General features: G+C 42.7%; 1 protein-coding gene across 1 annotated transcript; it reads left to right on the top strand.

Annotated features, from left to right (window-relative positions):
• Positions 1-2,682: 2,682 nt before the first annotated feature.
• On the top strand, positions 2,683-21,643 carry LOC109939137 (mothers against decapentaplegic homolog 4-like). The gene is made up of 2 exons (XM_048593405.1): positions 2,683-2,932; positions 21,218-21,643. Exons 1-2 carry the CDS (start codon positions 2,696-2,698, stop codon positions 21,242-21,244), a joined length of 264 nt encoding a protein of 87 aa, XP_048449362.1. The 5' UTR covers positions 2,683-2,695; the 3' UTR covers positions 21,245-21,643.
• The last annotated feature ends 2,527 nt before the right edge of the window (positions 21,644-24,170 follow it).

Below are 24,170 nucleotides of genomic sequence, written 5' to 3'. Positions count from 1 at the left end.
TCGGGATGCTGATTGTTAGCAGGGAGTTTATGAAGTCTTCTCGTTTCCTTTGTGATAGCAAAGCTGACTCACGACTTCTGTGTCATTGTTCTGATTTTCCTTTTCTAGGTGCAAGTATAGTTACTGTTATGTTCTTTTGATTTGCCTACTTTCACGACTAAATCTCGCTAGAGGCGACTATGTCAGTGTGTGGGTGTCAAGAGTTTGTGGGCCCCCATAGCCATTACCCTCAGATCAAATGAGTGGGGATTCCCTTTTGCCCTTCCAAACGCAAGTGGACTTTTCTTGGGAGTTGGAGAAATTTCTCCAAAATTTACCTTTTTTTTTGTTTCTTGTCTCTCAGATGGTGTAGTTAGACAAGGTGCAGTGTGCATGGCTTTGTTCTGGCTTTTTGGGATGGGTTTCTTGGACCAGATGGTGTTTTATGTCCTTTGGTGTGTATGCATCAAATCATATTCACATGGGAAGATGCTGGTTTTTCAGTAGCCTGACATGTTTCCCATTGAATTTAGATACAGTGAAGTGAGGTAGATATTCGATTGTTTAGGATTAACTTTTTTTTTGTGCAAACTGTTGAATAATTTTAGGCATAAGGATATAGTTTGAGATAAATTGGTTGATAATATTAGAAGTCACAAGTTGAAATTGAATGTTAAGATGACTGATTTTTTTTAGTTTTTATCATGCTGATAACCAGCTTCTTGCTCTGGAGAAAGGTTAAGAATGAAAAGCTGATGCTAAGTCTGGTATGCATGGTGCAACAGTTTGCTAATCCTCCCTGCAGACTTTTCTCTCATCCAGGTAGACAGTAAGGAACTTCTTCATTCTTATTGGCTTAGGACAAAAGCAGAGTGTCTTCTGGTAGTCCACCTGGCTGCCCAACTCTTAGTCACCCTTCTGTCCGTTATGTGTCCTTCCTCACTCAAATGTTCGGATGTGTTGTTTCTTCGCAGACCCAATGGGCCTTTTCTGTACCATAAACCTCGAAGACATTATGCCTCATGCCCATCTATCTGCAGCTCAATGTTTGAACTTTTCCAAATAGGTTTCCGCTCTTGCTGCAGCACTGCCATAATCAGTCATGACTCTGCCGTTTCTGTCCATAGTTGACCACTCCATTCTCCAACAGTGCTTCTTCCATAACATGGTGCCAGGTGAGATTCCAATCCACCCAGCTATAGCAAGAGAATTTCCTGCAATGGCTCGCTTGCCAGTTCGACACCCTTACTTCTGGGGTCCTCCAAGTAACAATCCTTTAGAGCAAATCCACCCATCCCAAACAAATTATCATGTTGTCCAAGTTGACACTGTCTGAAAACATACCATGCATGTGTACGTTGATGCAATCCAGCAGAAATGAAGTCCCTGGTCTCTTGAATCTCGTATTGTCCCTGTCTTGTTGGGCTGCCTGTCCAACATCCAGTATTGAACGAAATGAAATGTTTCGTTGAAATATCAAGAAGACCAAAGCCACAGTCGTCTTCCCGCTAAACATCGATTCTGTTCCTCTACCTGGCAGTTGTCTGTGATCCAGATGATTCACAATATTGAAACTGTCTGGAAATGAGCTATGTTTTTATTCTATTTCCCTCCTCATCAAGACCGACTTCTTAACTTACCTATCTTTGCATTTTCCTCAGGCCATCTGCCACTGAATATCTTATCCATACTGTACAATCCCAAGACACTGCCTGACTGACAAACTTTCATTTTCTATTGATGAGCTGATCCAAAACTCTGCTGCCCATTTGCTACTTTGCAGCTGATTTCATTCATTACCTTTGTGCTAAAGGGAAGGTGATGGCCTAGTGGTATTATCACTGGACTGTTAATCCAGAGATCCAGATAATATTCTGGGGACCCGGGTTCGAATCCCGCCACGGCAGATGGTGGAATTTGAACTCCATATCTGGAATTAAGAGCCTAATGATGACCGTGAATCCATTGTCGACAGTCCAAAAAACCCATCTGATTCACTGATGTCCTTTAGGAAAGGAAACTGCCATCCTTACCTGGTCTGGCCTACATGTGACTCCAGACCCACAGCAATGTGGTTGACTCTGAACTGCCCTCTGGGGAATTAGGGACGGGCAGTAAATGCTGCCCAGCCAGCGACGCCCTCATCCCGTGAATGAATAAAGAAGAAAAAATTGGACTAGGTTTGTTCTTGATTTTTAAATGCTTCATTGTTTTCAGATCATCTGTCCTCTCCGCCTCACTATCTTTGTGGCCTCCTCCAACGTGACAACCTTCCAGAATATCTGCAGTACTCCAATTTTGGCCATCTATATGCTTATAGACTTACATGGCTCCACTGTTCGTGGCTGTGCGTTCACTGTCTGTGCTCAGCAATCCCGTCTATAAACCTTTCTTTTAAATCTCCTCTTTTTAAAGACTGCTCTTAAACCTACTTCTTTAAGCTTTTAGACACACCCCACTGTCTCCTTTTTATTCAGTCTCTATTATTTTTGTCTGGTTTGCAATCCTTTGAGGTTTCATGGGATGTTTTACTTTGTTAAAGGCGTTGTATAATTGTTGTTTGAACTTGTAACCTTCTGACTCAAGGCAAGAGTATAACAGACTGAGCCAAGTTTATTTGTGTGTGACTAATTATACTAATGGATGTAACTTGTTTCCTAGAACCTTGTCTAAGCAACACTTTGTTTTCTGGCTTGCTACAGGAGCAAGCTGCGCTATGTCTTTGAACCCTCCCACCAGCAATGATGCATGCCTGAGCATCGTGCACAGTCTGATGTGCCATCGACAAGGTGGGGAGAATGAGACCTTTGCTAAACGTGCCATTGAGAGTTTAGTGAAAAAGCTCAAAGAAAAGAAAGATGAATTGGACTCGCTGATTACAGCTATTACAACCAATGGAGCACATCCCAGCAAATGTGTTACAATCCAGCGGACCCTCGATGGAAGACTACAAGTAAGTGCAAATATGAAGTATAGATTTTGTAGCACTGCTGTTCACCTAAAATACCTTTGTTTCACGGATGCACTTTTTAAAGGGTGGTGGCTTTACAGCAGCTATTCTAAATTAGCAACGCTTTTTGGAAAACATGAAACAAATGGCAGGTTATCAACTGATCGCCAAATACATTTGGCTATAGGTAAAGTATTCTGCTTCTCAGTCACCATCAATAGCCACCCTTCCCAAGTTAGCTTTCCATGAAAGCACGAGATAGAACACCTTTCCTTTCCTCCTCACCAAGGCCCCAAATATTGCTCACAATTGAAACAGTGATTACTTCTATTTTGTATGCTCTATTCACTGCTCCCAACATGATGTGCCCTTGTTGAGGAGACCATGTAGAGAGGAGACTGGGTGACTACTTTACAGGAGACCTCCATGGCTTAGAGGTTCTGGTTGCCTGTCATTTAAATTCTGCAGCATGCTCACCTCTCTATTCTCTGGTTTCTGAAATATTCCAGTAAAGCTCAGTGCAAGTTTGAGACAGAATGTATCTTTTCAGTGGGAACTTTACTATGGCTCACTACTGCCTTCTCAGTGGCAATTAAGGGTGACCAATGAATGCTCACCTTTCCAATTGTTGTAGAAATTTTTATTACTTCTACTTAACTAATAACGAGATTTGACTCCAGCTCCCGTTCGAAGCAGTTTATTTTCTTTCTTGGTACTAAGGAGAGTGAGTGTCGATCTCCACCGGCACCCAACTCTGCTAACACAGTATAACAATCTCCTTTATACCATTAACTTCAGAGCAGGGTGTTCCCGTGACATCTTGTGTTTGTCGATTCATTCATTGTAAGTTTAAAGAAAACAGACGTTGCTTGAGGTAACAGGAATGCTGTCTTACAGATACCTTAATAATTACTACTTCAAATGACCTTCGGCGTGCAGCTAGCATAAGGAGTGATATACAGTTTGATTGAAGCTCTAACTTATCAGTAACTAGGCTCCACAGGGATACAAGGGACATCTCTAATTCAACCTAAAACCTTGGTATAGTGACAATATATCAAGAGATCCTCCTTGCACATAGTGATAACGTAGTCTGAGTAACTACCTCCCGACTTCTGCTAAGCTCATTAAAACCCCACATGCTAAACTAATTAAAAATTCTTTCTCTATGCCATCAGTTTCTCCCATGTCTGCCCTTTCTGTCTTGGCCTAAATTCCCATCTACTTTCGTGATGTAAAATTTTTTCTTCCGCAGTTCCCTCCTTTTTGGTCTTTTACATCTCTTGCTGCAAAGGGGGTTCATATCCCTCCGGGTGAGGATGCATGTTTAAACATTCTTCCTCATCATAGCTTTCGTCATCAAAATTCTCGATCACTATTCTAGGGTACATCAGTACCGTAGGTTGGTGTCCTCCTATTGGGGGTAACAGGGTGCAAATAATTCTAGCAGCTACTACGCAAATAATCATCATGATAAATATTACACCATAATGTGTCAGAGTTACCCTCCAGTTACCGAACATCCACCAACCTCAGAGGAATTATAATTGTGAAACTGTTCTCTTATCATCATAATTTTCTTGGCCGACTTTCTAATGTGATCAGCCAGGTTGGTAATGTTTTCTGATTCGTCGGGAATATAGGTGCAGCACTCTTGTCCTACAATGGCACAGGTACCCCCTTTTTCAGCCAACAAAAAATCCAATGCCATCCTATTCTGCAATGCAATGGTCCTAACTGCCACTAGCTCTACCGTAACTGCAGATAGGGCTTGCTGTGTCTCCCTGAAATCTTCTGTTTCATTTGCTAATTTCTCTAATGCAGAGGCCATATTTATTAACTCTCTGGCTGCTTTTCCAGCTCCGTAAAAGGGAAAAGCTATCATCCCAAACCCTTCTGCTTCGGTTATAGCTCTCCTTCGTACATTAGTGCCGGAATTGGCTATGCCGTGTACCCAGGGATGTTGAATTAGAGACTCAAAGCGTCGGACCTGGGGTACGATATATGCTAGGTAACAACAGCCTGTCCGCTGCATTGGGAGCCAAGGGTAAGCTTTTACCCCGCATACCCAGTATGTTCCATTCAAGGCCCGCAGCGGTGTGTGGTTCAGGGTGTTGTTAGATTCGCAGCGGCTGTTGCCCATACAAGTAGCGTTAGGGTGGTCTGACTGAGATATGCACTCACTGCCTATTTCAGCCCTCGTTACAGTCAGGCTGGGGGGGGGCTAGACTTTCTGACATATCTAGGTATGTACCAGCCATCAAAGGTGAGTTCTCGTGATCTGTTCACACAAGGAGGTAACAAGGATTCCCATATCTTACTGCCTTTGGGTGGGTTTCCTGTCCAGCAATCCCCGGTTCTAATGCCTCCCTCCTTTCTTGTATGATTTTTAAAACGTCTCCAGGCATACATGTCACTATGGCTAAAAGGGATTGACCTTAAGGGGATGCCCCCTTCCCCTCCATGGTGAGGGACGAGGGTGCATACCCAGCAAGCAGAGACACTACTTCTATCAGCATACTCATGAGACATACACAGAAACATGTTTATTGCCTTTCGTCTATGCAGTCCGAAAACACACATCAGTCCAATTGCCACAATCAGTATTTTAATTCTTCGCATGTTGTGTCCTTTCGTTCTCGGTGATCTTTTCTTTTCGGGAGGACGTTATTCTCCTTTATCGTCGTAGTGCAACTTGCACCTAGTGGCGTGGATCCAGTCGGGTTTCTCCTTCACTTTAACAGCCGTGCGGGTCATTAGAAGCACCAGGTAAGGGCCTTTCCACCTGGGGGAGAAAGAATCTTTAATTCATCGATTTCACGTATATCCTATCTCTTGGCTTAAATGGTTGCACATTACCTTCCTTTAGTGGTGCTTGGGCTTGTCGGACTCTTTCATGTAATTTTTCTGCTTCCTGACACGACGTCTGCACATACTTTAATGTTTTCTCATCATTCCTGTTGTCCTAGGTCATCCCATTAAAATCTCAAGAGGGGTGAGGCCCGTTGTTCTATTCTTTTGATTTTGCATAGTGTACGGTACTAAGGGTAGGGCTTCTGGCCACTTGAGGCCATTTTGTTGGCAGACCTTTGTTAGGGCCATTTTTATTTCACCGTTTATTCTTTCCACTATACCTGAGGACTGGGGCTGGTAGGGGATGTGCAATTTCCACTGAAATCCTAGGGCTTCCTTTAACCCTTGTACCAGTTTGTTGGTGAAGTGGGTCCCTTTGTCACTATTTATTCCCACTGGAATACCGAATCTAGGCATGATTTCTTTCATTAATATATTTATCACAGTTCTAGAATCATCCCTCGTCGTTGGATAGGCCTCCACCCATCTGGAGAACATGTCAACTATTACTAACATATACTTAGACCCCTTCTCAGCAGGCATGTGCACAAAGTCAATTTGCAAATTTTCAAAAGGCAATTCTGGTTGGGGTAAGTGGTCAAACATAGCGGCTGTCCTTCCTCAATTATTCTGCTGGCATACCAAGCAAGCCCGTGCTACTGTCTCAATGGTTACTGTTATCCCGGGGGCATACCATTGCTGGGTGATAACATGCTGCATCCCTCCTTTGCCCATGTGAGCCTGGCCATGGGCCAGGCGAGCCAGGGGCAAAAATAAACTACAGGGGCAAACCACCATGAAGGGAATAGATAAGGTAGAAGTAGAGAGGATGTTTCCACTGGCAGGTGAAGCTAGGACAAGAGGGCATAGCCTCAAGATTAGAGGGAGCAGATTTAGGACTGAATTGAGAAGGAATTTCTTTACCCAGAGGGTTGTTAATCTATGGAATTCCTTGCCCAGTGAAGTAGTTGACGCTACTTCAGTAAACTTTTTTTTTTTTTTTTTTTTGAACAATAAAGGAATTAAGGGATACGGTGAGAACGCGGGTAAGTGGATCCGAGTCCACGAAAAGATCAGCCATGATCTTATTGAATGGCAGAGCAGGCTCGAAGGGCCAGACGGCCTACTCCTGCTCCTAGTTCTTAAGTTCTCATGTGAATCCACCAGCGAAACCTAGAGAGATCAGGACGATGATAAATCGCATGGTAGCCGAAACTAAGATCATCTGCACTATAGCCCTGCCCGAGTAGGCTGTGCAGTGGACTCTCTCGACTGGTGCTGATTAAAAAGCACAAATTCTGGCCATAGGATCTCTCAAAATTCTGCAGAGCAGTCGGCATTTGCCAGAGTCCTCGGGTATAGGGGTTGCCGTCCAGCTGCCAACAGTATAATATGGGCTCTGTATCACCTAATTTTGGCTCGTTCATCAATTGCAGCATTTGGGGAACCCTAATTTGGGGGAGCTCCATGTATATACTCTCAGTTGTACAATGTAACGTGGCTCCCAGTTTACAAAGAGTTTGTCAGCCCAGAAGGGGGAGTGGGGCTGTCTTAGAAATAATAAAAGTATCCGTGACATCTCTTCCCTTTATTTTCAATTGAGCTGGCAGGGAAAGGGGTTCCACCTGCGGGACGCCAGTTAGCCCCACGGTTTCAATTAGGTGGCCACTTTCTAGGACGTCCGCAGAGGTGGGTACAGAGGACATGGTGGCACCGGTATCGATCAGACAGTCCAAATATTTATTTCCCAATTTAATAATAGTCATAGGCTCCTCCCTCATCGTTTTGGACAGTCTGATGATGGCTGTACCACCCTCCCGTTGTGGCACCTCTATGCTGATGGATTTGGGTGACTAAAAGAGAAGGGGGGCATCTCCCCTCCCCTCATGTCCTGGCCTCGTCCTGATCTACATTCCCAGTGACCCTACCTTCCACAATTGTTCCATGGGTCTTGGGATTTATTTCGAGACCATTTTTGTCTCCTTTTGCCCCCTCCACCTCTTGATCTGGGGATATCCTCCTTTTTTGATAAAACTGTCCCATCGTGTTGGGCTTGCTCTCCTCCTGGGAAATGAAAAGGCCCTGTCTGTCCATATTCATTAATGAAGTGACCACTTCTCCCATTGTTGATTCTGCCAATTTAGGTTTGCCAATTTGTAAGCCTGTGCCTGGTGGGGTGGCATACAGTTTAGTAAAGTTTGGACTGCCAGTGGTCCATTCTGCAGGGGAATACCTGCATGCTCTTCCCATTTACTTCTATACCTGGCTATAAAATCTGGGATAGGCTCCCTTTTTTGCTGCAGGCAGCGGGTTACTTCCCCTATATCGCTATGTTTTCGTGCTCCTCTCATTATAGCTTCCTTCCCTGTGTTCTCTAGCCAGCGAGACAGAGACTCATTCCCGATTGCAAGTTGGTCATCGTTTGTTCTCCAATCTCCGTTTTCACCGGGGCGGGGGAGTAGTGAATCCCTCTTTTAGAGATGACCACGAATTTCCATTTGCACATCTCAGTAGCATCTGCACATCCCCGGGGAGGGGAGAATAGATCGTACATATTTGTACCAGCCAGTTATGAAAAGCATTGGGTCTCTTTAAGGGGTCCGGGGCTTCGGATACCATGGCTCGGCCTTCTGCTGAAGTCCAGGGTTTTAGTATAGGAACATCTCCTATCATAATACGGGGAGCTTGTAAAACCCCCTCCTCCCCTCTTGTCTTATCCTTAGCTTTTCGGCTAGGCTGTCTTCGGAAGTCGCTAGTGCTACTAACTGTCGACTCGGATTCCCCTGTGCTGTGGGATTCCTCGCTCCCACCAACAGCCTCCTGTGCCAAGGGGCCCCGGTAGGGTAGGGGTAGGGCTGCAGCAATTAGTATCAATCCGTCCACTCCGTCCCTACCAGGGGGAGGGGCGCTACCTGGGGCAGGAAGGCAGGGATATAATCCCACTCCTGGGGGGCTGGTTTCTACTGCCTTTTTAGCCACTGATTCTATTTGGTCTTTTTTTCTTGGGGGGTTTTGGTGGCTGGTGTCTTCGTGCCACTTCCTTCCACCTTTTAAAACACCCCAACATATACTCCACATCCCAGTTTGGGTCGCCGTCCCCTTCTCGCGTGACATCCTCTCAAGTTTGAATTAGTTTTAAATTAAAGCTTCCCCCATAAGGCCACTGTCCATCTGACCAACCATATAAATCACTACCAAAGGTAACCGCATACCAATCACTTCCGGTTTCTTTAATTACAGTATCGGCTGGGGATCCTGGTGGGACTAAGGAGTCCCCCGATAGTTGTCGCTGTTTCTTAACTTTCTTTATCTTTTTTAAGATTTTTTGTCCTACCTTCAGTGGTCCGTTCTGTTTACCTCCAGTGTTCCTCCTCTTGTCAGCAGGACCAGCATTACCTGATCGACTGCTTCTGTTCCCCATCTTCTATCGGCTTTGTCTCCTCTACCTCTTTCCTGTGAAAGTAAAGGTTATACAAAACACTACTAGTCTATAACCCCCTTATTTACACTATTTACACTGAGCACTCACTGGTTTTCCTGCCTTGTTGCAGGCCCTGGAGTCGAGTTATCATTCACCTTAGTGGAGATGTCTGAGTCTGATTTCCTTTGGCCCCCAATTCTTCCTAGCCCTCACTCTGTTCCTCAGCCCTCGGGCGTCTTGGCAGTTTTCTCGGACTAGGTCACCTGCCGGGCAGTCGTCTTAGACTATGGGCGGCCTGGAGCAATCCCCCTTTCAGCTAGGATTAACTCCGAGCAATCCCCCTTTCGGCTACGATTTGCTCAGCTCGGACCCCCTTTCAGCTAGGACCGCTCGAATCTGTCCCCCTCCTTGTTGGACAGTCTAGGTTTCAGACTCCAGTGTCTCCACTCAGGTGATTCCATCCAAATCCCGTTCTGTGGGATCCTGCCGGCTACCCCAAATTGTTGTAGAAATTTTTATTATTTCTACTTAACTAATAACGAGATTTGACTCCAGCTCCCGTTCGAAGCAGTTTATTTTCTTACTTGGTACTAAGGAGAGTGAGTGTCGATCTCCACCGGCACCCAACTCTGCTAACACAGAGTATAACAATCTCCTTTATACCATTAACTTCAGAGCAGGGTGTTCCCGTGACATCTTGTGTTTGTCGATTCATTCATTGTAAGTTTAAAGAAAACAGACGCTGCTTGAGGTAACAGGAATGCTGTCTTACAGATACTTTAATAATTACTACTTCAAATGACCTTCGGCATGCCATGCAGCTAGCATAGGGAGTGATATACAGTTTGATTGAAGCTCCAACTTAGCAGTAACTAGGCTCCACAGGGATACAAGGGACATCTCTAATTCAGCCTAAAACCTTGGTATAGTGACAATATATCAAGAGATCCTCCTCTAGCTCTAGCTAAGATAACATGCACATAGTGATGACGCAGTCTGAGTAACTACCTCCCAACTTCTGCTCAGCTCATTAAAACCCCACATGCTAAACTAATTAAAAATTCTTTCTGTATGCCATCAGTTTCTCCCATGTCTGCCCTTTCTGTTTTGGCCTAAATTCCCATCTACCTTCGTGATGTAAAATTTTTTCTTCCACACCAATATGTTGATCACATGAACAAAAAGCTTCTGTCAAATCCTCATACAATCTTATATTCTATCTCTTTGTCTCTGACATTGACTTCCTCTGTCTATCTTGCATAAGCCCACCTGTTCCTGGGCAAAGTATATCAAGCCACATTTTGTAGTAATATGCTACCTTTTTTTTTCCCTATAAATTCTGTTGCTGGTATTGCTGCATCCTTTGCCCCAATTTCTTAGTTCCTGACTGGAGTAGGGAGTGTCAGACAGGCACTGTCAATTACAATACTTTTATAATTGGCCTTCCAGTCTTGGCCGTGTAATAAGTTCTTTGTTCATGGAGCGCCGTGAGTTATTTGTGACTGGTCACTTGAATATTGGTGGAAAATGGTTATCGTAAAGTCACAAATCAGGCTATTCAAATTGTTAAAACCCATTGAATCACAGCATACACAGTTGCCCTGTTCTCATGAAAGCTGTATAGCTGCAAAAATATGCCTGTCAACACATCACAATAGCGTGGGCTGTGGCCATAATGCTTCTTTTCTTGGCTGGTGTAAACCTGAGTTTGTTTTGCTGCTGGTTCAACATCTTTACTTCAGGATTCTTTACCTAGCACTTCCCTTGAGATTTGCTTTGTATTTGGCTGGAAAAGAGCGAGAAGGATCTGTTCTTTTGCAACCAGTATCTGTACATAACTAGCTTTCTCTCAACCTATTAACACAACATAAATTTGCTCAGTTCACACTTTACCTTCCTCCTCATTTAAAAAAGAATGGATATAGGAGTAGAGAAACCAGAAAGATTAGCCCTTTTATTAAAATTGCTTAGATCACAGCTGGCATAATGTGGCCAGTTCTGGGCATCCCACTTCTGAGAGGATTACAAGGCTTTTGAGTTGATGCAGAAGTTTACTAGAATGGTACCAGGAATGACAGGCTTTATTTATGTCAGGTGATAAGAGGAGCTGGAGTTATTCTCCTTCATCCACAGATATTAAGGGTGATTTGGTTTCAGTATCCAAAATAATCGGTTTAATGGAGTAAGTAAGAGAAGTTTTCGTTTTGCACTCATCAGGACATTTAGCAAGAAATACCAAAGTAAAGTGTGAACAACATTTTATACTGTATGAAAGGAGGGTGCTGATTTGTTGGCAAGTGGTCTCTGACTGGTAGAGATGTTACGATGGAGGATGCTGATGGGTCAATTACAAAGAGCTTTGCCAGAATGTATTTTATCAGCAATACTCAAATTCTGAACTAGCAAACAACTGAGTACAGAAAGAGAAATTGTTTCCAGTTAGAGGATGTTCACTAACGAGAGGATACAGATTGAAGGTAATTGGCAAAAGAACTGAAGGTGATGTGAAGAAGCAGAGTTTTGTTCAGTGATTTGAATGCACTGCCCAAAAGGAATTGATTTCAATAAGACACTTTTAGAAGTGAAATAAATCTAGGCATGAATGGAAAATAATTTTCAGAGCTATCAGGAAAAATTTGGATCATTAGGACTAATTGGATAGCTCTAACGAAGAGCCAGCAGAGGCTCAGTGAGCTGAATGCACCTTTTTCTTGCAGTATGGTTCTATGAGATGACTCCTGAAGAAGTCTGTCTGACCTTGCAACATACTGTCCTGTCTCTCAGCATTTTCCCTTGCCAATCTGTGAATGTGTTGTTTCCTTCCAAATCTGTCAAGTGTTAATCAGATGTTATCATAAGTGGCATACTCTATTGCTGACCATGATGGGAATGCACCGTGTCATCGAAACAACAGGTTGTGTGCGGCTTTGTCTCATTTCCAACTTCATATCCTTTCCATCATGCTGCCTCCATCCATCTTTTCAACCGTAACTTTATTTCCAACTTGGCTTTAATTTTCCTGCTCAGCCTTCTACCGTCCACTGTTTACTGGGCCTTATATACAACTGCTGCAGATAACGTTGTAGGAACAAAGTAGACCATGTAACTCCTTACGACTGTTCTAAAATCAACATCTTGGGTGGATATTGTTGGCTTCCTCATACAGGTTGTAGAGTATCAAAGGCTTGAGAATAAGTAGCTTGCCAACTAGGGTTTTGTGGGAGATGGGAGATTGGAGTTTCAGATATAGTTGTTTCACCAGGTATTCAAATTGGAACAATTGGGTTGTGTGTTTATATTTATTTCAACGATGCTTGTGCAAAGTTTGTTGGTGAGCATTACAGCCACCTGTTCCTTCAGTTACGATAGGTTTGTTGGCTCTTCTACTTTTGCATTGTTCCATTCTGTAATGAGCTAAAATGGTCATTATTGGTTCTGTATGTGCCTTTTGACTAGCCCAGCAATTTCTGAAAATCTGTATCATCTCCCTTGATGGCTGGACAGTTAAAGGGCCTGACCAATCTAGTACTGAGTCATGCAGACTAGTAAGTCTTTCATCTCTGATCTAAATTGAGTGAACTTGAAGTGGTTAACATGACACGATTGGTCGTGGAATCAGAGAAAATATGAGCATTATTAGTGTAATAGTTTGTTATCTGAAAAGCGTCTTAAATGGATTAAAAAAAATGATAACTTTCAAATGAAATTGGACAAATACTTGGAAGGGGAAAATTAGCAGGCTGTGGAGAAAGTGCTGAGGGAGTGGAATTAATTGAACAGTTGTTCCAAAGAGTTTAATCAATATGAGCTAATTGGCCTGCTTCTGTGCTGTTTCATTCTCTGATTCTAAATATTCCATCATCTAAAAATGGTTTACAAGGGGGTGCTACCATCATTTGCCTTTTTGGAGCCAATTCCTTTGTGTTTTATGACATATTTGCCTGTTTAATGGTGTGTGTGTGTGTGTGTGTGTGTGTGTGTGTGTGGGAGAGGGAAGAGGTACTTGATTTCCAGAATTTCCAACAATTTTTAATTTGAGTCTGAACAAAGTTTTAAGCTTCCAGCACAAATAAGCCTTTCTCAAATTATTATCCAGAGATTAATATAACCTTAACTCTAAATAAGAATGAATCTTTGTTCTTTTAAATTAAGTTTGCTGTCCAAAATGTACACTTGCATCATTCTTCTAATGTATTCACACTAATGAGATTCTCTGCAATAACGGTGCTGACAGATAACTGTATGTTGTTATCAGCATCCAAAACACATGATGATGTCTTGCTCCCAAGTTACCTCTGTCTGTTTGGGTCACCTTGATCCCAGGCAATGCTATTTAATTTAAACTTGTAGAATCTTTGAAAGGCTGACTTGATTTTAGAATTTAGATTCGTGTCTTCCTCAGTCTCTAAAGAGCAGTCTGAAATTGCATCTTATTGGTGTGGGAAGGCATTCCCTTTAGAGATTGTCTTTGCTGTGTGCTTTAGTGGAGCTGTTCACAGGCGGGGTGGGGGGGGGGGGGGGGGGGGGGTGGGGGGGAGTACTGGCCTCCATTATAGGCTGGAAAATATTTTTCTTTTAAAGCCTGGAAAGTGCCTTGTTGGTGGGAATGTAGCTCAACAACATCTACCATCAGGAGATGAGCAAATAAGTAAGGTCAGAGGTGTCTTACTTTGAACATTTGGTAACAACTTGTTAGAGGGTATTTTGTTTTTTTTTAAGCTCCCTCTTATCTGATGTGCTGTATGTTTGTGAAAGTGAGCACCACTGGGTGTGAGCACCACTGGGTGTGAAGGACTTAATTTTAAACATTTTTTTGCCAGCAAATTTATACAGGAAGCAACAAGTGGGAACGAAAGATTGATTGAGTGGCAGAAGGTGGAAAGAAATTTTTCACAAAGGTCAATACTGGGACCATGAATGATATAGACTGAGGAATAATGTCTAAATTTTTCAAGTGGCACCAAATCGAGAGAGTATAACCAATACTATAGGGGATTGCAACAGATTACAAAATACGTACTTGGAGAATATGCTTATGATTGGCAAATGAAGTTCAACTTAGTTAAAGGTGAGTTGTACATTTTGGAAAGAAGATTCAGAGATTACTTACGACTGATGCCAGTCTAGGTGGGGAAAAGTACAACATCAATTACTGAAGGTTGTGTGTTCTGAGGAAGGGTCACTGGATCTGAAACGTTAACTCTGATTTCTGTTCTCAGATGCTGCCAGACCTGAGCTTTTCCAGCGACGACTTCTGTCTTTTGTTTCTGACTTACAGCATCCGCAATTCTTTCAGCTTTTATTGAAGGTTGTGCCACAGGTTAGAAAGCTCATTTTAAAAAAGAAAACCAAACACTAGGCTTCATTGCTGGAGGGATGGAATTAAAAAGTATGGAACTTGCGTTAAACCTGTATGAAGCTTGGTTAGACCATACTTAGATTACTGCATGGTGCCCCAAGATTCCGTCTTCCTCTCACTCAGGAAAGGGGGATTTGATATCATGTGGAATGAATCAAATTGACTGAAGATTAGCATAGGTGATGCTTGAGTTGCTTCCTGCCTGGTCTAACAATCCAATAGCCCCTGGCTGTGCCCATGTTGCAAGGATTGCTCCTTTGTTCCCCAACTCCTTTCGAGCATCAGGCCTGACTGTTATTCAATCCTATCCCAAAACCATCACCCTTACCTTCACCCGTTTGGTAGTTCAACTCTCTCAACCCTTCTCCCTAAGGCAGCACACTGACTTCCTTCCCCACTGACAACCAAACTCTGATTACCCTTTTCCCTAAACCAGTGTCTCCCTGAATTACTCCCAGGCCCCATACAGCTCCAGGCCTTGAGCTGAGTGAGGTTCCTTGCATGGCACTGTTCCTGCATTCACAAACTGTTTCTCTCCCACATTTTTGGCCAAAGTATGGGAGAGAAATGACCCGAAGCTATAAAGTCTTCTGGTGAGATTTGTCTGTGTATGAAGGATAGGCTTTGAATGGTCCTGTAAGATTCTTCCACCAGTCATTATGACCCAAGGGCTATCTGTTAGACACTCCTGGTGTAGAGTCACTGCAAAGGTTTTGAAGATGCTTTACAAGGGTGAAAGTAGAAAGGGGTTGGTATGCATGTCAGAAAAGAAGCTGACAGGCTGCATCTCTTGAAATAATGCTGAAGTCTTTAAACTTGTGGAACAGCATAATTTAGCATCCCTTTATTCTGACCCAGTTAAGACTGAGATGAGGAAGAATTTCTTGAGGGTTGAGAGTCTTTCTAACTTCATGCCAGTTAGAGCTATGGGGGCAGAGTCCTTGTTGTATATTTAAGGCTGAGATAGATTCTTATCAGTAGGGGAATTAAGGATTTTGGGAAAGGGCAGGAAAGTGGGCGTGAGGAATTTTGGATAAATGCTAATCCTATTGAATGGCAGAGTAGGCTTGAGGGGTTGAATGGCCTACACCTATTCCTATTTCTATAGTCTTATGGTGTTGGAGGTCACTAACAGAAGATAGTCACCAAGAAATCCAATAGGGAATTGGAAGGAGTTTCTTTCTCCAAAGAGTGGTCAGGATGTGGAACTTGTCACCAGGAACGCTTGAAGCAAATTGTTTGTTTGAATGCATTTAAAGTGATAGCCAACTATGAGGGCAAAGGCCTCATGGTTATTGGCCTATACACTAGCCTGGATTAGTTGATCTGAATGTCTTGTTTGTGTTGTATATCTGAAACAGTCCTAAGTATAATGTTAGCCTAGTACGATATGAATTGGTGATTATTGTTCCCTCCTTGAACTATTCAAAGCTTCATTAGCACTGCAGTGATTACACTGAAGATAAGCTGTTAACCTTTCCCAGGACCTTGGTACAATAATTACAAATGAAGCTGTGAAAGTTGATTTAGAACTGTGATTTGTAAAGTGAGCTGAACAAACCCTTCATTGATTGGTAAGCAGGTCAAATTAATTCTTTTCGAATGTACGATATTCAAGGCTATAAGGTGTGCAAGGTGAAGTTTAACCATTTCCCCTCACCCCTTGGGGAAACCGATTTTAGGCGAATCCCTGAAGCCAGGCTTAGAATAGTAAATGTTGCTCCGGTTTACTTGTACTGATGCTATGTCCTAATCTAAATAAAACCTTTTACAAAGGAGAGCGTATTTCTCCAGGTTTAGCCATACCTTATGTGACAAAATGATTTCTCGGGACTGCGTGACTGGAGTGTGATGCTGTCTTGTTGTTAGAAGTGATTTGATGTATCAGAGGATTTTTGTAGCTGAGCATAGTAGTTCCCTCCCCCGCCCCACCTCACTCCCCCAGCTTGTTGCATCCGAGTGTGCAATGAGTTATACTGGCCTTGTGTTAGGAACCAGAGTGGAAGACTGTTTTGTCTGAAGTATTGTGTCCAGTCCTTCAGGGAGGACCTGAAGTACATGTAGCTTTTCAAATGACAACATGAATTTGGTAGGATTAAATGGCATTTCAAGTTCAGTGATTCTGCAGTGAAATGAAAAGAACAGATAAAGCTGTCAAATTGTAGCCTCATCAAAATGGTCCTCACTTTCACACTGAGTTTGACTAACCACAGCATTTCATCTCACAGATATTGTTTTTTTTTGGTGATGCTATCTTGAATGACTGCTAAGAGTTAGGTTCTTTCAATGAAATGTTGAGAGTCTCACTCCCACCAACAAACTCTTGTCACTTCTTTCCCACTTACCTTGGTCACTTCCTCCCCTTCATTTAATTCAAAAAAAGCCTGCCTTCCTGGGCTGCAGTTGGAGGGCTGGTCTGCCCTTGGAGGAAGACTGATCTGCTGTTGACAAAAGTCAACAAATAGGTGGGAAAAATGGCTCTTTAATGGGACATTTGAATGTTTAAATTGGTATCCTTGTTGCAGGATTGTTATGGACCATACCAAACCCCTCAAAATATAAGAAAGCATAGATCCTGACTTTTTCTTAGTCTTAAAGATAAATGTAAGCATTCCAGATGCAATTCGATTGGTAAAACTACTCAACTTTAAGCAAAACACATCATATTTTTGCACTACAGTTAAAATACAAAGAAAATTAAAAATAAGAACAATGGCTTAACGCTATCAAAATGCTTAACAAAATAATATATTAACTACTACTAATTAACTTCCAATATAGTAACATCCCACACAAACACACCCTTGGCAAAGTCAAATTCAGTAAAATAGATTCTGACATGAAATTCTAGCAGCAGGAAGAGAACACCAGCTTTTAGCTGTAACGAAGAAAGGAATAAGAGCTTCCACATCCAGCCTCAAGATGCCATCAGCTGCAAAAAGCTAAATTCTGGCTCTGTGGGAGCTTGACCCCACCCATTCAGGCTGTTCTATTGTCCCAACATTTTAAAAAAAAACCCAAGTCCTCACAAGCTGTTTACTTGATTAGCTTTGAACAGACTGCTTGTCACCTGTCTCAACCTTTCTTCATTTTAAAAAAAAACTAGGACAAAATGCACCTCTTATAGCCATAGTATTGTCACAGGATGCATGCCCAAATCAGTCCTACCATTGGAAAAGTTCTTGTGTGTCCCAGTTAAAATCTCCATCCCTCACTGCCTTGGAAGATGGACAAACGACGAGTGCTTAGTTGCCCGCTAATATTGCTTTGCTAAGGTAGAGGCCCGATGACGACTCCACCCCAATCTCCTACTCTCGTTCCACCCTCCTGCTTCCAATGAAATGGTCTGACTCCAGTGGCCCAATTCTCATTCCCCTCCTCCACAAGCCAGTTGGTCCCATTGTCTATCCCACAGACTTTGCTGTGCGTCTAGGCCTCTGGTTGAGTGAAACCATTCACACTATGTTACTGTTCTAATCATAGTTTCTCTGCAGCCTTTGAAGCTGATTGTTTATTAATAAACCGGAGATAGATGACTTCTGATTGAACAAGCAGCTCATTTTAAAATCTTCGAAGTAGATTTATCTGGACTTTGAACAAGGACTTGGAGGATGATTTGATGGCTTGCCTGTTGGACATGCCTGTTCTAGTTGGTAGAGGTCACAGCATTGATGAGTTGCTATAGTGCACCTTGTAGATGATGCACACTGCTGCTGCTATGTGTCACTGGTGGATGTGGTTCCAATCTATGGACTGTTTTGTCCTGGATGGTGTCAAGCTGCTTGAATGCACTCATCGTGGCAAGTGGGGATATTCCATCAGGTGGAAGGCTTTGAGTAGTCAGAGGTGAGTTACTTACTGCAGGATTTCCAGCCTCTGACCTCCCCTTGTACCCACTGTATTTTACGTACCTGGTGCAGTTCAGTTTCTGGTCAGTTGTGAACCCCAGGATGTTGATGGCAGAGCACTCAGTGCTGGCAACACCATTGAATGTCAAGGAGTGATGGTTCAATTCTGTCTTGTTAGAGATGGTCATTATCTGGCACTTGTGTGGCATAAATGTTACTTACAGTCTTGGGTGACTGTCTGTATGGAATTTGCATATTCTCCCTATGGTTTGCATGGGTTTCATTGGATGCTCTGCTTTCCTCCCACAGTGCAGGTTAGGTGAATTGGCCATACTGAAATCATCCGATGTGTTAGGCTAGTTGGATTAGCCAGGGTTAGAAGATATGGTGGGGAGCTGGGTCTGGGTGGGATGCTGTTCAGAGGGTCGATGCAGACCTGATGGGCCAAATGGCCTCCTTCCACACTGTAGGGATTCTGATTTTGTGTAAACTTTCTTCGGTTCCTCCTTCCATTTCTCTCGTGATGAGTTTATCTCTATTAATGAGTAACCTGGCTAAGAAACGTTTCAATGTTTGCCCATCATAATTTTGAAGATCTCTATCAGACTTCCCTTAACTTACCTCTGTTGAAGTAAGAAAATGCAAATTTCTTGAGCTGAGGTGGAGGTACCTGTGTTGAATTGAGTGGACAAGGTCAAGTCACATGACACCGGGTTATAGCCCAACAGATTTATTCTACATCACAAGGACTGTTGGACTGTACCCTGATGTCATGTGACTTCTGACCAATTTCTAGCTGTTCATCCAGTTTTCCCACAACGTCATCAACGTACAAAACCTCTCCATTCTGTTTCCAAAATTCAGATTATGTACTGTTTAAAGGATTAAGATAACAGTGTAGAAGAGAATCTCACCGGTTGTATTTTGAGTCGGATAAAATTGAGGCGAGGAGAAAAGACTGTCCCTTTTGCAAAAGAGTACTCCTGGGAGTGAAAAAATGTCAGGGGTCAGGATGCAGGGAACAAAGCAGGAAATTAATGAAAGGGAAGGCGGAGATGACAGATAAGAAGAACTGCAAAGAAGGATAAATACCAAGTGAGGAGCTAAGAGGGCAAGGTTGGGAATAAAAGAATGACCGAGTAGTTAAAAGTATGGGTAGGGCAGGGGGGAAGCAAAATGAAGTGAGCTTGGCCGGAAAGGCGGAGAGATTGAGAAGGGAAGATAGAGACTGGAAGCACCAGCACCATCTTAGGCGTTTTGATTTTCTTTGTCCTTGTTATTGCCGTGTGGTGTTTAGTAACGCGGGGCTTCCTAAAATGCGGTCCCACGCCCCAAGTAGAAATTTTGGAGTTGAGTGCCTGCCATGGAGACCTTACCAGGTTGTAATAGCTGTACAGTTGTCATCCTGCTTTGTTTTCAGTGAAGAGATGCAATAGTTTTCAAGCCTTGAAATTGGTTCGCAGAAGGAAAAAGTTTGGGAAGCTCTATTTGGTGTTCAGTTATTTTTAAGGATGAGCGACGTGTTCGATCGACACGGTCTCCAGGAAAGATAAAATCTACTTAGAATTGAGTCAAAGTGGATTTCTGTTTGCATGTTTCGATCAAATATGCTTGGAAGATTAAACCTGTGAACGAACGATAGGGGCTGCTCGGTGCTCTGTGTGGTGGGGTGGGGGGGGGGCGGGTGCGTGTTGTTGTGCTGACGGGGTGGAGTCGGTGTACATTGCACTGTGGCGCCAGTGCAGCCGGCGTCACTCGATAAGTTTTGACATTTCGCCACAATGGAATAAACAAAAAGCGCTGAAACAGGGTCACTGGGGTCGGTGAAGATGAGGAACGAGTGTCATGTTTCAGACTGGAGACTGGCTAAAAGAATGTGCAGAATCCTACGTTTGGTGTCATTAATGTGCTCGGATAAACAGCTGATATCTTTTACTTCTCCTTATTGTTATTAACTATTGCCATACCAATTTATTCACATTTGCCTTTTTTGAATTTCATTATCTGTTGCTGTGATCATATACCCTAACGATTTTAATCTGGCAAAACCAGAATCGCGCACGCTTGTTACTCCAAGCCTAATGTGTTTTGAAAATCCAGATAAGCCAAATCTGTTTCCACCACTTCTCCCCTTTCAAGCCCTGAAGATGCTAGTTCTTACTAGAGTTTGGTTCTGCAGATATTGTTGCCCTCCATTTTATTGTCAAAGAGGCCATTCTTTATGGAGTCAGCCCAAGGCAAAGAATGTGAAAAGCATATTTGATGGTCCATTGGTCAAGCACGATGCTGTCCTTACCCAGCACTTAGAAACACATCCAGTTTCCAGCAAGATAGTAATCAGGAGTTCAAAACCATTCCAAACATCTCTGAATAACCCAAACACACTGCAGCCAGTTGCAGTGCTGTATTACCTTTGTTGAAATCAGCTAACTCAGTAGGTTGTGAATGAAATCTAGCAATTCCAATCTGTCCCATATCGTATCAGGGAAAAACTAAGATGTCAGAGGATGTTGCAATAATTACAGGGGCCTCTTGCTCCTTGGCATCACTAGGAAGCCATTTATTCAAGTCATGCATTTTTTTAAAAATCCATTCTACTTGCAGACTCTATTACTTAAAGCCCAATGTAGTTACAGTGCTAGTAGATTTACGGTGGATATTATTGTCATTGTATGCGAGCTCCAATAGAGCTGAACTGTCATCAAAGCATCAACACTCTGTAAGGACAGCGTCTATATATTTGGGGAGTTTCTTTTCATGCTATACACTGTTCTAAACAGTTTGACAGCACCACTTCGTGTTTTCAGGTGAAGAATGGAAGGATGTCAGACTGACTGAGGCTATTGATCCGGCTCGATAAAATACCATATTTGGATGTGAAATATTGACTTGCAGCAATCAAGAAAGGAAGTTGAACTACTTAACAACTTTGTTATTTGCGATGCATTTTGAAAATCCCATGGAAGGACAAAACCACGAATGTGCCAGCCCCCTCAGAAAAACTAGCCTCTATTTCCAACTGTCCAGATATTTGGAATGGATCAATTGATGACAGTCTGAGAGAACTGTCTTACCATTGGGAACGATACAAATAAAGTTCACTGGATGCTGGAGGAGGAATAACTGAATGTTAGCATGAACAAGCTAGATTAATACCAGTTGTTGCAGTCAGTAACAGTGTTTTTGGGGAAGAGTTAGTAGGCCTGAGAGTTAAAAGGAGCTATATCAACAATCGCACAATTTAAAATGGAATTAAAATAGCAATAGAACTAAATGCTGTAGTTATGGTAATTGTTTGATGTTAATCATCATCTTATTGTTGATTTTCTTTAGCCTCTTTTTCTGATGGTACAATCCATTGCTGGGCTAAGCTTCCTTTGGAATTTGCCATTGTCAGCAGTGAGATCTTATAAATGATAGGATGAATAATCAGTCCCCTTTCCTGATAGATTATCAGCACCTTTTGCTTGCGGAAGAAACACTGATCTCTCCTGCCAACTATCACGATTAATGGTAGAATTGATTACTGAGTGTTGCGAGTAAGGTGGATTAGCAGGTAGAGATATAGTTAGTAACTTTAGGCACTGAAAAATCTTTTTAACTCTCAGAATTTTACAACACAGAAGGTGGCCATTTGACCCATCATGACTGCACTGGCTCCTAAAACAGCCACCAAGCTAGTCCCACTCTCCGGTCCTCTCTCCCTAACTTCATCCCTTTCAAATATATATCAAGCTGTCCTTTGAAACCTCCTGTGGAATCTGCCTCCACCACTCTCCCAGACAACTTGTTCTAAATTCTAACAACTCGCTGTATAAAGAAGCTTCTCCTTTTCTCGCTCCTAGCTTTCTTGATGACAATCTTGAAATTGTGAACCCCTAGCTACGGACATAACAGCTTGTGAAAACAGAATGTCCTTTACCCTGTCATAACTGTTCACAATTTTGAACACCTCAGTAAGGTCACCTCATAATCTTCTCTGCCCCAAGAAGAATAAGCCAAATCTCTGTAATCTTTCCTTGTATCTAAAATCCCTCATTCCTGGTATCGTTGTATCCTTTAAGGTTGCAGACTTGCTCGCTGAGCCGGTGTGTTTGATTGCAAATGTTTCATCACCCTGCTAGGTAACATCATGAGTACACCTCCAGTGAAGCGTAGTTATTCGTGGGTCGCACTCGGATGGTATTTGTCTCCCATCTGTGGGCCAATTTGAGGGTGTTGCACACCTCGGTGTTTAACGTTTTTGAGAAGATTTGTAGCTCGGGTTGTGGATGAAGTTGTAGACTTGCTCGCCGAGCAAGTCTTCAACCTCATCCACAACCCGAGCTACAAATCTTCTCAAAAACGTTAAATCTCCTTTGAATTTTCTGCAAGGTTTTAACATCCTTCCTTATGTAAGGTGCCAGGAACTAAACACAATACCCGAAATGTAGGTTTGACCAATGATTTGTGTAGCGTCACTTCCTTGCTTTTATACTTTATACCGCTATTTATAACCACAAGGATCCTATAAGCCGCCTTAACAACTATTTCAACTTGCCTGGCCACCTTCGGAGACTCATTCATGCGAACCCCGAGGTCTCTCTGCTCTTGTACTCCCTCAAATTTTTACCATTTGAGCCTGTATTGACTCTCCATATTTCATCTACCAAAATGCAATACCTCTCTGCATTGAAATTCATTTGCAACGTGTCAGCCCAATTGGCCAACTTAACAACGTTCCTCTGAAGTTGCTCAGAATCCTCCTGACAATTCCGTATTCTCCCAAGCTTAGTATCATCAGCAAATTGAGATTTTGCCCTCAACACCCACCTCCAATTTGTTCGTATAAATCAGAAAGAGTCCAACACTGATCCCTGGGGACCACTACTTTCAGCTCCTCTCCAATCTGAGAAATGCCCATCTGTACCAACTGTGTTTCCTACCTTTTAGCTAACTTTGAATCCATGCTGCCAAGAACCCAACAATCCCAAACGTTTATCATTTGCTAACAACATGTATCAAATGTTTTTTCTGTAAGTCCAAATATATGATATCCACAGCACTACCCTCATCCACACCTGTGTCATTTCATCGAAGAACTCAAATTTGTCAGATATGACTTGCCCTTGACAAAGCTGTGTATACTATCTAATATTAACTTTTATTTTTGTCTGTATATATTAGCCTTATCCCATATTGTGGCCTCCCATCAGTTTTGCCACTACTGATGTCAAGCTGACAGGCCTGTAGTTTCCTGGGTTATCCTTTATCCCTTTCTTAAACAACAAAGTCACATTTGTAGTTCTCCGGTGGGACTCATCCTGTGTTCACAAAGGCCTGTAAAATTTCTGTCAACGGCTCCACAGTTTGCTGCCTTAACTCCATTTAGCAATCTCGGACACGTCCCATCTGGGCCTGGCAACTTCTCTATCTGGAATGCTGCCAGCCCTTTAGCACCTCTTCATTATCTATCACCATACTGCTCAGTTGCTCAACACCCACGTTTTCAACTAGGCCATGTTACGATCTTCTAACTTGGTAAAGACGGAAGCAAAACATTCATCTATTGCCTCTGCCATATCCTTTTCTTCAGTGAGCAGTTTATTCCGAAAGGGCTGCACGCTATCCTTCACTAATCTTTTACTATTAATATGTTTGAAGAAACCTTGCAATACAACAGATAATTTCACTTCAAAAGAGCTTGATAAGATTTTTTGAGATATCCAGAGATAATGCAAATGAAAAGGAGCTATTTCTGTGAGCCATCTGTTGGTATAG

This window comes from Rhincodon typus, unplaced genomic scaffold (assembly GCF_021869965.1).
Source record: "Rhincodon typus isolate 14 unplaced genomic scaffold, sRhiTyp1.1 hic_rhity00002784, whole genome shotgun sequence".
Taxonomy (NCBI): domain Eukaryota; kingdom Metazoa; phylum Chordata; class Chondrichthyes; order Orectolobiformes; family Rhincodontidae; genus Rhincodon; species Rhincodon typus.
This window is presented reverse-complemented; position numbering and strand designations above follow the sequence as displayed.